Source organism: Xyrauchen texanus, chromosome 15 (genome assembly GCF_025860055.1).
Source record: "Xyrauchen texanus isolate HMW12.3.18 chromosome 15, RBS_HiC_50CHRs, whole genome shotgun sequence".
Classification (NCBI taxonomy): domain Eukaryota; kingdom Metazoa; phylum Chordata; class Actinopteri; order Cypriniformes; family Catostomidae; genus Xyrauchen; species Xyrauchen texanus.
The window spans coordinates 27,402,745-27,415,659 of record NC_068290.1 but is presented as its reverse complement, the minus strand read 5'-3'; the positions used below and the strand labels follow the sequence as shown (position 1 = coordinate 27,415,659).

Below are 12,915 nucleotides of genomic sequence, written 5' to 3'. Positions count from 1 at the left end.
TAACATAAAAAGGCAACAGAAACCCTAGCCTGAAATAAGTTGAGGCAAATAACGGTTAGCGAACACTAATCCTCAAATATTAGCTGATTTGATCTTTAAAAAAACAACATCGCTAAATAAATGCATTTATTGACTACTAATTACCAGAAATCGCAGTTCTGTCACTCTACTCTAACAGTTTGGAATGACCGCAAAAGCACTTCCTGGAACTATCTGAAGTCTACGTGAATCACGTGACGATCAAGCATTTAGAACTTCCGTTGTCGCAATTCTCCTTTATATGGCTCTGTGACGCGCTAGTTTAAAAAAACGTTCATTGGCTCCTAATACTGTCAATCATCGATATTTTCCGGCAAAATATCGCGGGAAAGTTGAGCGCTGATAACAACATCACGAGCCTGTTCAGTCGGCTTGGTTGATAAAATAAGACCAAAGTGTCAAATTACAGGTAATTACAATATGAGGACTTTCGAAGAGGTTCAAGCTACACTACAAATCGCTAAAGTAAAAGAAGAGGACTTGCAGCCTATCACTTTCTGCCTTTCTTTCGGGGATAATGTGTCGTCCGGTGATTACTGTCTAATGGAGCTGGATGATACTCTCTGTAAACACATTGAAGCAGGCAAAAGGTAGCTGTTATTTGTGTAATTACTGCAATTTATTTGACGAAAGATACTTAAAATAATGTGAATTTAGGCAGAAATTAATTGCAGTTTTGGAAATGTTCACGTGTGATGATATCTATGTTTCTTGTCATTAGTCTTGTAATCAGAGGTGACAAAGATGAGCATGCAGTCCTATGTAGTGAAGACAAGACATACGACTTGAAATATGCGGACACGTCGAATCTGCTGCTGTTTGTTCCAGGGTGCAAAACTCCAGAACAGATGCCTGACAAGCCAGAATCTTCCGAACTCATGCATGCACAGGTGGTTGAATCTGTCATTTTTTAAAATGTTGTCATTGTGGCTGTTAAGAAGGACATTTTAGTTTAATACATTAGTGCATTGACAATTAACTTCTATTTTTCAGATTTGGGGATTTTCTAATTGTTATTGGGAATTGAGAAGGCAGAGACCAAAGTTAAAGAAACTGAAGAAGTTGTTGATGGAGAATCCATATGATGGTCCACTGGTCGGCATGCTAGAGGAGAAGCCAGGGCAGAAGGTTTGCCACTGCTATCCAAAACATTATCGAGACATTTGTTGCATGTTATCACAAAATATGTAAAATCAGGAATACATTTCCTATTCCATTTCAATAGCAATATTCTTCCGTACTCTTTATTGCTTTGATATTATTGATCTTGCCCAAAAGTGACATAAATCTTTTTTATTCTCATTTCATTTGTTAGTACACAATGGATGACCTTCTTGAGATAATCCAATCTAGTAAAGAAGAAATTGAGGCACATCTTCAAAATATTCATGCATGTGAAGTTGACGGTGAGCTAAGCTAATACCTGAACAGACTGTTTTCTTTCTCTTATAAACTATGTGTTTGATCAGAATATTTGGATTAGATATCAAGAACTACATTTTATTTTGCATATAAAAGACTATAGCTGTGATCTTGCAATTTGTATTTTCATTTAATTAAATTACATTTATTAACCCAGTCATGTCTTTCCCAGGATTTTGGAGGATCCTGGATTTTGATTATGAGATGAAGCTCCTGGGTCATGTGACCCAGCTGGTGGACTCAGAGTCTTGGTCTTTCAGCAAAGTTCTTCTCAGTGTCTCTCTAGATGAGCTGGGATCCCTTGAACCAAAGTGAGTTAATATGAGATTAGAGAGGGAACATTCACATGGTGGAAAACATAGCAGATCAGATTCATTATCTGTTTAAAAATCCTAAAACAACCCTGGACATTTGGATTTTGTTCTGTGAACAGAGCCATGATAGAACACTGTCTCAACTGTTATGGAAGACGCTACAGTAATGAAGGTCAGTATCTTTTTATACTCTGTACATTTAATGAATGCGCAGACCCAGTATCTTTTCTCCTGACACATGTTTTTATAAATGCATTTCCATTAGAAGGTCAGGTGATGTATGCATTGGATGAGGACAAAGTATGTAGAGCCACAGCTCAGCTGCTACTGCAAAATGCTATGAAGTTCAACCTGTCAGAGTTCCTGGAGGTGTGGCAGCAGAGTGTTCCTGAGGGAATGAGCACTAGACTGGATCAGCTCAGGGTGAGGACCCCAGTTTTATATCCACTGAGAGCAATAACCACATTAGTTATTGGTATTAGATTGGCATGATTCACATACCAAATATAGCAACACACATAAAAAAAACATAGCTGAATAGTATTGACATGCTGGATTGAACACCTGTAGAACAACCTAGAACAATGTGGTACGATAGAAAGATTTCTTTTTAATTCACTAAACATCAGTGTAAAGCCAGCAGCTACGTATCTTGCCTGGTTTTCCACCACAGTTAAGCAAAGTTGTGCCTGGTCAGTACCTGGAAGGAAGACCCTATGGGGAAACTAAGATGATAGTGAGACCAGCAGGAGGTGCTCACGCTGTGGGTACATCACTTATAGCCTTGAGGTCAAATGAAAACATATTTATTTGTACAAAATAGTATAATATAAATAAAAGGTGCAAATAACTGTGCAAATGAGCCAAGGTATGCGGTGCAAAAAGGAAAGCAAAACATTTAAAGCACTGAACAGCAGAACGAGCTAACTACTGTATATTCATAATACAAAAATGCATAGTACATACGTCACTCACTGAGCACTTTGTTAGAAACACTTGTATACCTACTTATTCATCTAATAATATACCGATTGTATAATCTGCCAATCCTGTGGCAGCAGTGCAATTCATAAAAACCTGCAGATATGGGTCAGGAGCTTCAGTTAATGTTCACATCGACCATCAGAATGGATAAAATATGTGATGTCAGTCATTTCGACTAGGGCTTGACAAATGTTTTATTTATTTTTTTGATTGTTTTAAAAAAATTTTTTTTATATATATATATATATATACATTTCTACAGGTCTCCCCTCACTGCTCAGAATCCTGTAGAAAACACTGCAATCTTATTTATTTCTAAATTGGTGTTTCATGAACAGCTTTAGAAACATCTCTCCAATTAGTAGATTAGTAGATTAGAACTTTCAATGTCTAATTAATCGATATGAATCAAATCGAGAATCGAATCGGATTGAATCTAATCTGGGTATCTGTGCTGATACAAGCCCTAATTTCCACCGTGATTGTTGGTGCCAGATGGGCTGGTTTGAGTATTTCTGTAACTGCTTGATCTCCTGTGATTTTCACAAACAACAATCTCTAGAGTTCACTCAGAATTGTGCCAAAAACCAAAAACATCAAATGAGCAATGTTGACCAGATTGGTTCGAGCTAGGAATGCACCGATCCGATACCTGGATCGGTATCGGCTCCGATAAGGAAGCTTTTAAACGGATTGGGTATCTGTCCAACGAGTCTGATCCAAATCCGATACGGTGTGTTAGTCATGTTTGTTACTGTCAAGCTCAAAAAATGACATAAAAGAACCATAAAAATACAATTAAAGTAGTTAATATGACCAGTGCATTTTATTCAAAGCCATTTGAAGACGTGCGATAGCTCTGTGAATCACAAAAGGCTGTGTTTAATTAGTAAATATATAAAATGCACATGCAGTCAGTGAATGCTGCTGCTCTGTTTACACACACACACACACACTTGTGGCTATTTTTAGCCTTCACGCGGTGTGCAATATTTGAGTGCTACTCATGAACAACATCTCAGATGTAGATGCTCAGTTGTTTGGTTCACTTAAAATATGCATTTAGAATGGCACTGGAGGTGCATTTTTACCAGAATTTCAATAAGAAGCAAATTAAACTACTGTGAACTTGCCTACAAACAGACACACATACAGGACTTCCTGGAGAGTTCAGAATGTCAAAATAAAAGCGTGAGGGTTTAAAAGTTAAAGGTGCTCGATTGAGATATATTACTATTATAATCTATTATTATAAATTGACAAATGATAATCATATTTAAATTGAATGGGTTACAAAAAATAACTGGGAATGAAAAGTGAGCTGATATCTTACAACTAAATTGAACAAAAAAGAGATAAGTCCAGATACAAGTTTAAACAATTTTGCTAAACAAATAAAACTTTTCTACCTATAAAGCTGCGTACACACTGCCAGCGACTTTGTCGCTGCAGGTCGCCAGTGGCTGGCGGTGAAGTCGTTAGTGGGCTTTCCCACTACTGGTTCCCAAGTAACGTTTATAAATGACATTCACGGATGTCATTCCATTGCTCTTGACAGCAAATCTCTTTTCTTGGCGCTAAAAACAAACATTTTGGAGGGAAAAGACTAAATATAAATGGAATCAGTACATAAAATGCTTTATATCAAAGATGAATGAGAAACAAGGCGTGCTCTTTGCCAGAGCGGCTGTTTATCTGTGGCGAAAACGATGATATGGATATATTCCATATCATAGAGCACTGGAAAATTGCTAACAGCAAGAATTAGCCTTTCATCCATCTTTCCGTTCTCACGTCTTCTCTTCTATTGGCTGTCGCTTCCATTAGTCACTCTTCATTTGAATAAAGTTGAACTTGTTTCAACTTTGTCGCATCGCTGGACACGCCCACATCTAGTCGCCAACGGTCACGACAGCTCGTGTCGCCGGAAGTTGCTGTGCTGTCATTGAAAATGAATGGGATGGAGCCGCTGTTGCGCGCGATGTCGCTGGCAGTGTGTACGCAGCTTATCTTATACGGGAATTACTGTTCATTTTGGTGCTACATTATCCAGTATACTAATTAATAATAAAGTGTTTCTTAATAAGCTATACATTTAAATTGAAATGATGTGTAATAGTTGAAATTTTTTAGATCTTTATGTTTGTGTTTCTTTACAGTTTAAAGAGCACTCCCAATTAGTTCCACACAATAATGTAAAGATATTCTAAACTGATTATGCAAAAAACAACACTGGTATCGGATCAGTATCCGAATATACTGAGATTTCCGATATCGGAATTGGATCTGAAGAGTAAAATTGATATCGGTGCATCACTAGTTCGAGCTAACAGAAAGGCTACGGTAACTTAGATAACAACTCTGTAGAATTGTAGCGAGCAGAAAAGCATCTGATGGCCATTTCAAATTACAAGCATGAATAGCGCATATTTTTTTCGGCATCCATGTTAGAGCATTCACATCGGAAGTGTCCGCAGCGTGTCCAAGCGATGCGTGAGCGTTGAGTTAACTGCAGTGCAGTGGGGGATTCGGCTCCAAGTCTATTTATGCAGCACTGTTCAAGCTCAATTAAAGTTACAGTACACTGTTGATGGACAACATGAATGTAATTTGACACAAAAAAATTGTAACAGAATCAAAAGTAACAGTCAGTATCTGGTGTGGCCACCAGCTGCATTAAGTACTGCACTGCATCATCTCCTCATGGACTGCACCAGATTTGCCAGTTCTTGCTGTGAGATATTACCCCACTCCAGTTCCTGGACATTTCCCAGCAGGTCCCAGACGTGCTAAATGGGACTGAGATCCGGGCTCTTCGCTGGCCATGGCAGAACACTGACATTCCTGTCTTGCAGGAAACCACACACAGAACGAGTAGTATGGCTAGTGGCATTGTCATGCTGGAGGGTCATGTCAGGATGAGCCTGCAGGAAGGATACCACATGAGGGAGGAGGATGTCTTCCCTGTAATGCACAGCAATGAGATTGCCTGCAATGACAACAAGCTCAGTCCGATGATGCTGTGACACACCGCTCCAGACCATGACGGACCCTCCACCTCCAAATCGATCCCGATCCAGAGTTCAGGCCTCTGTGTAACGCTCATTCCTTAGATGATAAACGCGACCATCCGAATATCCCCCCTGGTGAGATAAAACCACGACTCAGTGAAGAGCACTTTTTGCCAGTCCTGTCTGGTCCAGCGAAGGTGGGTTTGTGCCCATAGGCGACGTTGTTGTCGGTGATGTCTGGTAAGGACCTGACTTACGACAGGCCTACAAGTCCTCAGTCCAGCCTTTCTCAGCCTATTTCGGACAGTCTGAGCACTGATGGAGGGATTGTGCATTCCTGATATTCGGATGTACTGATCCTGTACAGGTGTTGTTACAAGTGGTCTGCCATTGCGAGGACGATCAGCTGTCCTTCCTGTCTCCCTGCAGCACTGTCTTAGGCCTCTCACAGTACGGACAAAGTAAATTATTTGGATTTTTACAAAATTATCTTTAAAATACAGTGTCATGAAAAAGGAACGTTTCTTTTGAGTTTATTTTTAGTCTAGTATGTGTATTATATGAATTAAAACACATTTGTGATGGATCCAAATGAGTGATTGCGTCCTGTTGGTCAAACATTCGGCTCATCCCCTCCCCCCTCATGTACAAATTAGTTTCTTCTCTAAATTATGTTTGTAAGTGTTCACTGCCACTAAATGTAATAATTATTCAAGACTTTATAAGGTTAAATTAGTGTGAAGGATCTCAGTTCACCTGGGAAACGAGGAAGTGGGAGCCGGTTCCACATTCAACAAGACATTACAGAACATCATACTGAAAACACAGCAACATAAACACACAGAGCAGCCACATGTGTCTCTTTGTCCCTCTCTCTGGCATCCCTGGCTCTTCCCTTATCTCCCTCCCACTGATTAGGCAACTGAGCCCTCAATCACTCCTCCTCATCACACTCCTCTACCTCCCGATTCAGGCTGGGGCACCATCTTTACAGACTTACTCACCCCATCTCTGGAGGGGAGATGCTGCCCTCCTGGCCATTCTGCCACCTGATAGTCCTCCCCGCCTCCTGAGAATCTGAGAGAGATGAGGGGAGGGTGGAGGAGAGAAAAGAAAACGCTCTTCTTCGGCTCTCGCAGGTATGCCGTTCACCCTGTCCTCGGCCTCTCCGTCCCTTGGTGGGCAGCAGTGAGTCCTCCACCTCCCGGTAGATAGCTGTGGATCTTCTGGCTGCAGGCTGATGGCAGCGGCGACTCCATCCCCTGGCGGACGTCAAAGGCTCCTCCTCCTGGTGGACAGCAGCAGTGAGTACTCCTGGACTGCATGCCCTTCCTCCTTTCCCGGGTTTCGGCACCAGTGTGAAGGATCTCAGTTCGCATGAGAAAGGAGAAAGCGGGAGCCGGATCCATATTCAACAAGACTAACTGAACATCAAACTGAAAACACAGCAACATAAACACACAGAGCATATGTGTCTCTCTCTCTGATTAGGCAACTCAGCGCATGCTTCCTCACGGACTGACCACACCCTCCTCCTTGTCACAATCAACATTATGTAAATACGATTTTATGACGTTCAAGTTTGTAATAGACTAGCAGCCAAAAGTTTGGAATAATGTACAGATGGAAAGAAATTGGTACTTTTATTCACCAAAGTGGCATTCGACTGATTACAATGTATAGTCAGGACATTAAAAACGTGAAAAATTACTATTACAATTTGAACAAAAATTTTCAGAACTTCTTAAACTACTTCAAAGAGTTCTCATCCATAAATCCTCCATGTGCAGCAATTACAACTTTGCAGATCCTTTGCAGTTTGTCCAGATACTCAGGTGGTATTTCACCCCATGCTTCCTATAGCACTTGCCATAGATGTGGCTGTCTTGTCGGGCACTTCTCACACATCTTATAGTCTAGCTGATCCTACAAAAGCTCAATGGGTTTAAGATCCATAATACTCTTTTCCAATTATCTGTTTTACAATATCTGTGTTTTTTTGCCCACGCTAACCTGTTTTTTTCTTCTTCTTTTTTTTCTGTTTTAAAAGTGTCTTTTTCTTTGCAATTCTTCCCATAAGGCCTGCAACCCTGAGTCTTCTCTTTACTGTTGTACATGAAACTGGTGTTGAGCAGGTAGTGATTGAAATATTTAGCTTCAGTAATGAAGCTGTCAGCTGAGGACGAGACTCTGATATACTTATCATCTTGTTTAATTGAATATCTGGGCCTTCCACATCTCTTTCTGTCCTTGTTAGAGCATGTTGTCCTTTTGTATGAAATCCTTTTCAATTTCAAGCATTGTATAGCCTTCATTCCTCAAAACAATGATTGACTGACTAGTTTCTAGAAAATATACTTTGTGATCATTTGAATGCCACTTTGGTGCCACTAATTCCCTACCAATTTCCTTCTTAAATAGCTAATTCTGTACATTATTCCAAACTTTTGGCCACCAGTGTGTCAGTCTCCCACTCCCGATGACCATTTTATAAGTTATGTTATGAAATATTCAACGTAGTAACATAGAAATAACAATGTATTGAGCTGCTGCTGTGACACTGTCAAACGCTTCCAGTGTGAAAGCCCTTGTAAGTCTGCAGCTGTAGTTACGATGTAGTTGCGATGACACTCTGCTCGCGTCTTTCTCAAGCTTACAAAATGAAACGGGTGTCAGAATGCACAACAGGTCGAACCTTGAGACGGATGTCCTACAAAATGCAGAAGACACTTTGTGCACTTTATTAGGACCATAGAGTTCCTAATAAAGTGTTCAGTGAGTGTACATAGTTTAATGTCATCAAAGCCTAACTTCACGAGGCAATCAGATTATGTGTACACCTCATTTCTGGTTAACTTTTCAAACTCTTGCTGCATTGTCCATCTATCCATTTCGATTTGAAAAGCTTACAATATGAACAAAACAACAAAACTTTTTAATGAAAGTTACTATCTGGACTGATGACACATTTTTCATGACCAACGAGAATCATTTGCTGTTCTGACTCCACCCAAATAGTTCCACAGCTGTACTACCTTAGGAGCAGGTACATAAAGGCTTCCTGGTTTGGTGCAGGTTTTAGTACGACGTGTTACTAGATAATCTGGTGGAAAAATAAGGAGAACCTGAAATCGGTCCATAAACTTGGAAAAGTTCCTAAAGTGGAAAAACACCTTATGCTGTAAGAAGATGCTTAGGCATCTACAGTTTAAGTGCTATATAAATGAGTGTGAGTAAAGTGCTTCATAAATGTAACTAATTATTATTATTGGAGTTTGTGTGGTACCCTCTTTTTGTGAGAATATTTATACATGTTAGGAATATGTTTATATAAGATAAATGTTTTGTGTCATTCAGGGTTTAGCACTGCTGGACCGGAACTCTAAACCACAGACCATCTCACTGCTATGTGTAGAAGATCTGCCTGAGGACACACTGGAACGATTTAACAGTCTCTTCAGCATGAGAGAGAAATGGACACAAGATGACATTGAACCCTATATACAGTAAGTATATTCACAGTACACAGCACAATGTAGCAATTACCATTTTGTATACAGGTGAAACTCGAAAAATTAGAATATCGTGCAAAAGTTCATTAATTTCAGTAATTCAACTTAAAAGGTGAAACTAATATATTATATAGACTCATTACAATCAAAGTAAGATATTTCAAGCCTTTATTTGATATAATTTTGATGATTATGGCTTACAGCTTATGAAAACCCCAAATTCAGAATCTCAGAAAATTAGAATATTGTGAAAAGGTTCAGTATTGTAGGCTCAAAGTGTCACACTCTAATCAGCTAATTAATCCAAAACACCTGCAAAGGGTTCCTGAGCCTTTAAATGGTCTCTCAGTCTGGTTCAGTTGAATTCACAATCATGGGGAAGACTGCTGACCTGACAGTTGTGCAGAAAACCATCATTGACACCCTCCACAAGGAGGGAAAGCCTCAAAAGGTAATTGCAAAAGAAGTTGGATGTTCTCAAAGTGCTGTATCAAAGCACATTAATAGAAAGTTAAGTGGAAGGGAAAAGTGTGGAAGAAAAAGGTGCACAAGCAGCAGGGATGACCGTAGCCTGGAGAGGATTGTCAGGAAAAGGCCATTCAAATGTGTGGGGAGCTTCACAAGGAGTGGACTGAGGCTGGAGTTACTGCATCAAGAGCCACCACACACAGGCGGGTCCTGGACATGGGCTTCAAATGTCAAGCGTCTTACCTGGGCTAAAGAAAAAAAAGAACTGGTCTGTTGCTCAGTGGTCCAAAGTCCTCTTTTCTGATGAGAGCAAATTTTGCATCTCATTTGGAAACCAAGGTCCCAGAGTCTGGAGGAAGAATGGAGAGGCACACAATCCAAGATGCTTGAAGTCCAGTGTGAAGTTTCCACAGTCTGTGTTGGTTTGGGGAGCCATGTCATCGGCTGGTGTTGGTCCACTGTGCTTTATTAAGTCCAGAGTCTACCGGGACATTTTAGAGCACTTCATGCTTCCTTCAGCAGACAAGCTTTATGGAGATGCTGACTTCATTTTCCAGCAGGACTTGGCACCTGCCCACACTGCCAAAAGTACCAAAACCTGGTTCAATGACCATGGTATTACTGTGCTTGATTGGCCAGCAAACTACGCCTGACCTGAACCCCATAGAGAATCTATGGGGCATTATAAGAGAAAGATGAGAGACATGAGACCAAACAATGCAGAAGAGCTGAAGGCAGCTATTGAAGCATCTTGGTCTTCCATAACACCTCAGCAGTGCCACAGGCTGATAGCATCCATGCCACGCCGCATTGAGGCAGTAATTAATGCAAAAGGGGCCCAAACCAAGTACTGAGTACATGTGCATGATTATACTTTTCAGAGGGCCGACATTTCTGTATTTAAAATCCTTTTTTTTTATTGATTTCATGTAATATTCTAATTTTCTGAGATTCTGAATTTGGGGTTTTCATAAGCTGTAAGCCATAATCATAAAATTATATCAAATAAAGGCTTGAAATATCTTACTTTGCTTGTAATGAGTCTATATAATATATTAGTTTCACCTTTTAAGTTGAATTACTGAAATTAATGAACTTTTGCACGATATTCTAATTTTTCGAGTTTCACCTGTATATTGTGTGATTGGTTATGTTACCTATAGGTTTAACTAGACAATTTATAAAAGACATGCTGCATATCTTCACATATTTTCTACAATTTGTGAAAGCATTAAATATAAAAAAAAAAAAAAAACAGAATGGTTAAAAAAATTACAATATGAAATGAACCATGTGTGCCAATGTGGCAACTGTGTTGAATGTGTAAAGTCTGTTACTGCAAAACAGTTTGGCCCAGGCCATCAATTATTTCTCACAGAGATGCAAACACAGTGATGGCTTTTGTAAACTATTCCACAACCTTTCCAATAGAAAGTATAAAGAGAAGGACTCACTAGATTGTGCATCCGGTTTAATCAAGATTATGACTCAATGTTAATAAATTGAGATGTACTGTAGATCTAGAATCCAACACCTGAAAAGAACCAGTTATCCTGATTTGAAAGCACTTTGTTTTGAAGAAGCTCATACAGATAATATTATATTTACAGACACAACTGCAAATTGTTTTTATTTTACAGAGATCTGTGTGGAGAAAAGCAGACCACTGGAGCTCTCCTGACCAAACATGCCCGCTCGTCTATGCAAAATGGTATAAAGGTCTTTAATTCAAGAAGACCAGTAGCTACTTGAGATCAAAATAAGTCATTTTTTTCTCAATACAATAAACATACATTAAATATCATTGTTATGCGTGGATTGTTATGTTAAGGCCTCTTGTGTCCTATATCTCTCTATGTATTTGAGCAGTTGCTGTGACATTGGTTTCACTGTCCCTTCATAAAAATATAGATTTCTTTTTTTAAATATATGTACATCTGGGATTTCATGATGAATGAAGTGTTTTGTTATCAACTTTATTTTATAAATAAGAATCTAATTCAATTAATAATTCTTTTGTTAAACATTTTTTTGGGAAACAAATGCCACTTCTAAATATAATTCACTGAAAAAAATATGGTAATTCTTTCAACGTTGTCTCGAGTCCCACATTTCCTAGAATAAAATGTCGACAAACTTTTCATATACTGTATTTGTATGTTTAAGAATTAATTTGTCACACCTCAGGACCATTGAAGTGAACTCGTAAAATCAGAATACTAAAGTACTTATGCCATGGTGACTACACTGCGTGCACAATAATTAGGCAAATTGTATTCCTCAGGATTCATTTATTGTTGAACAAACACGATGCTCTGTCAATCCAAAATGTTATTCAACCTTAAACCTGAATGTTTAACAAAGTGAGTTTTGTCTTTCTCAGGGGAAAATATATACAATTATTAGGCAACTAAATTACAAAAATAATTTCTCCCAACTCAATTGTTTTTTCTCCATTTTTAGAGTAGGTGCAACACAAAGTAAGAAACACAAAATGACAATTAAATAAAATGTTTGGCCTTTCAAAAATATTCAGTGACCAATATAGCCACCCTTCTTTTCATTAACTGCCATGAGCCTTCCATCCATGGAGTCTGCCAGTTTCTTGATCCGTTCACGATCAACTTTTGCTGAAGCAGAAACACAGCCTCCCAAAAGCTGTTCAAAGAGGTGTATTGTCTTCGCTCACTGTAAATCTCACATTTAAGAAGGACCCACAAGTTCTCAATAGGATTTAAGTCAGGTGAGGAAGGGGGCCAAGTCATTATTTGGGCATCTTTGAGGCCCTTGTTGGCTAGCCAAGCAGTGGAGTACTTTGATGCATGTGATGGAGCACTGTCCCGCATAAAGATCATGGCCTTCTTGAATGCTTCTTGAGGACTTCTTCCTGTACCACTGCTTGAAGAAAGTACTTCTTCAACTCGGAAAGGTCCAACTACCTTATCCTTAATGATAGTATCCCACACCAGTACCCCTCCTCCACCTTGCTGGTGCCTGACTCGAAGTGGTGCACTGTGTCCATTAGTGATCCAGACACAGGCCCATCCATCTGGTCTATCAAGAGACACTTTCATTTCATCTGTCCATAAAACCTTTGAAAAATCCATCTTTTGCCCAATCTTGATTCTTAAACTAATGAATCTTATTCAGTGGTGGTTGTGTTTC

At 39.3% G+C, this 12,915-nt stretch overlaps 1 protein-coding gene across 1 annotated transcript; it reads left to right on the top strand.

Moving 5' to 3' along the window:
- Nucleotides 1-290: 290 nt before the first annotated feature.
- dscc1 (DNA replication and sister chromatid cohesion 1) lies at nt 291-11,877 on the top strand. Its single transcript, XM_052144170.1, has 9 exons — nt 291-629; nt 761-929; nt 1,033-1,167; nt 1,355-1,445; nt 1,634-1,772; nt 1,895-1,947; nt 2,041-2,198; nt 9,128-9,276; nt 11,391-11,877. The coding sequence occupies exons 1-9, from the start codon at nt 460-462 to the stop codon at nt 11,500-11,502; spliced, it is 1,176 nt and encodes a 391-aa protein (XP_052000130.1). The 5' UTR covers nt 291-459; the 3' UTR covers nt 11,503-11,877.
- The last annotated feature ends 1,038 nt before the right edge of the window (nt 11,878-12,915 follow it).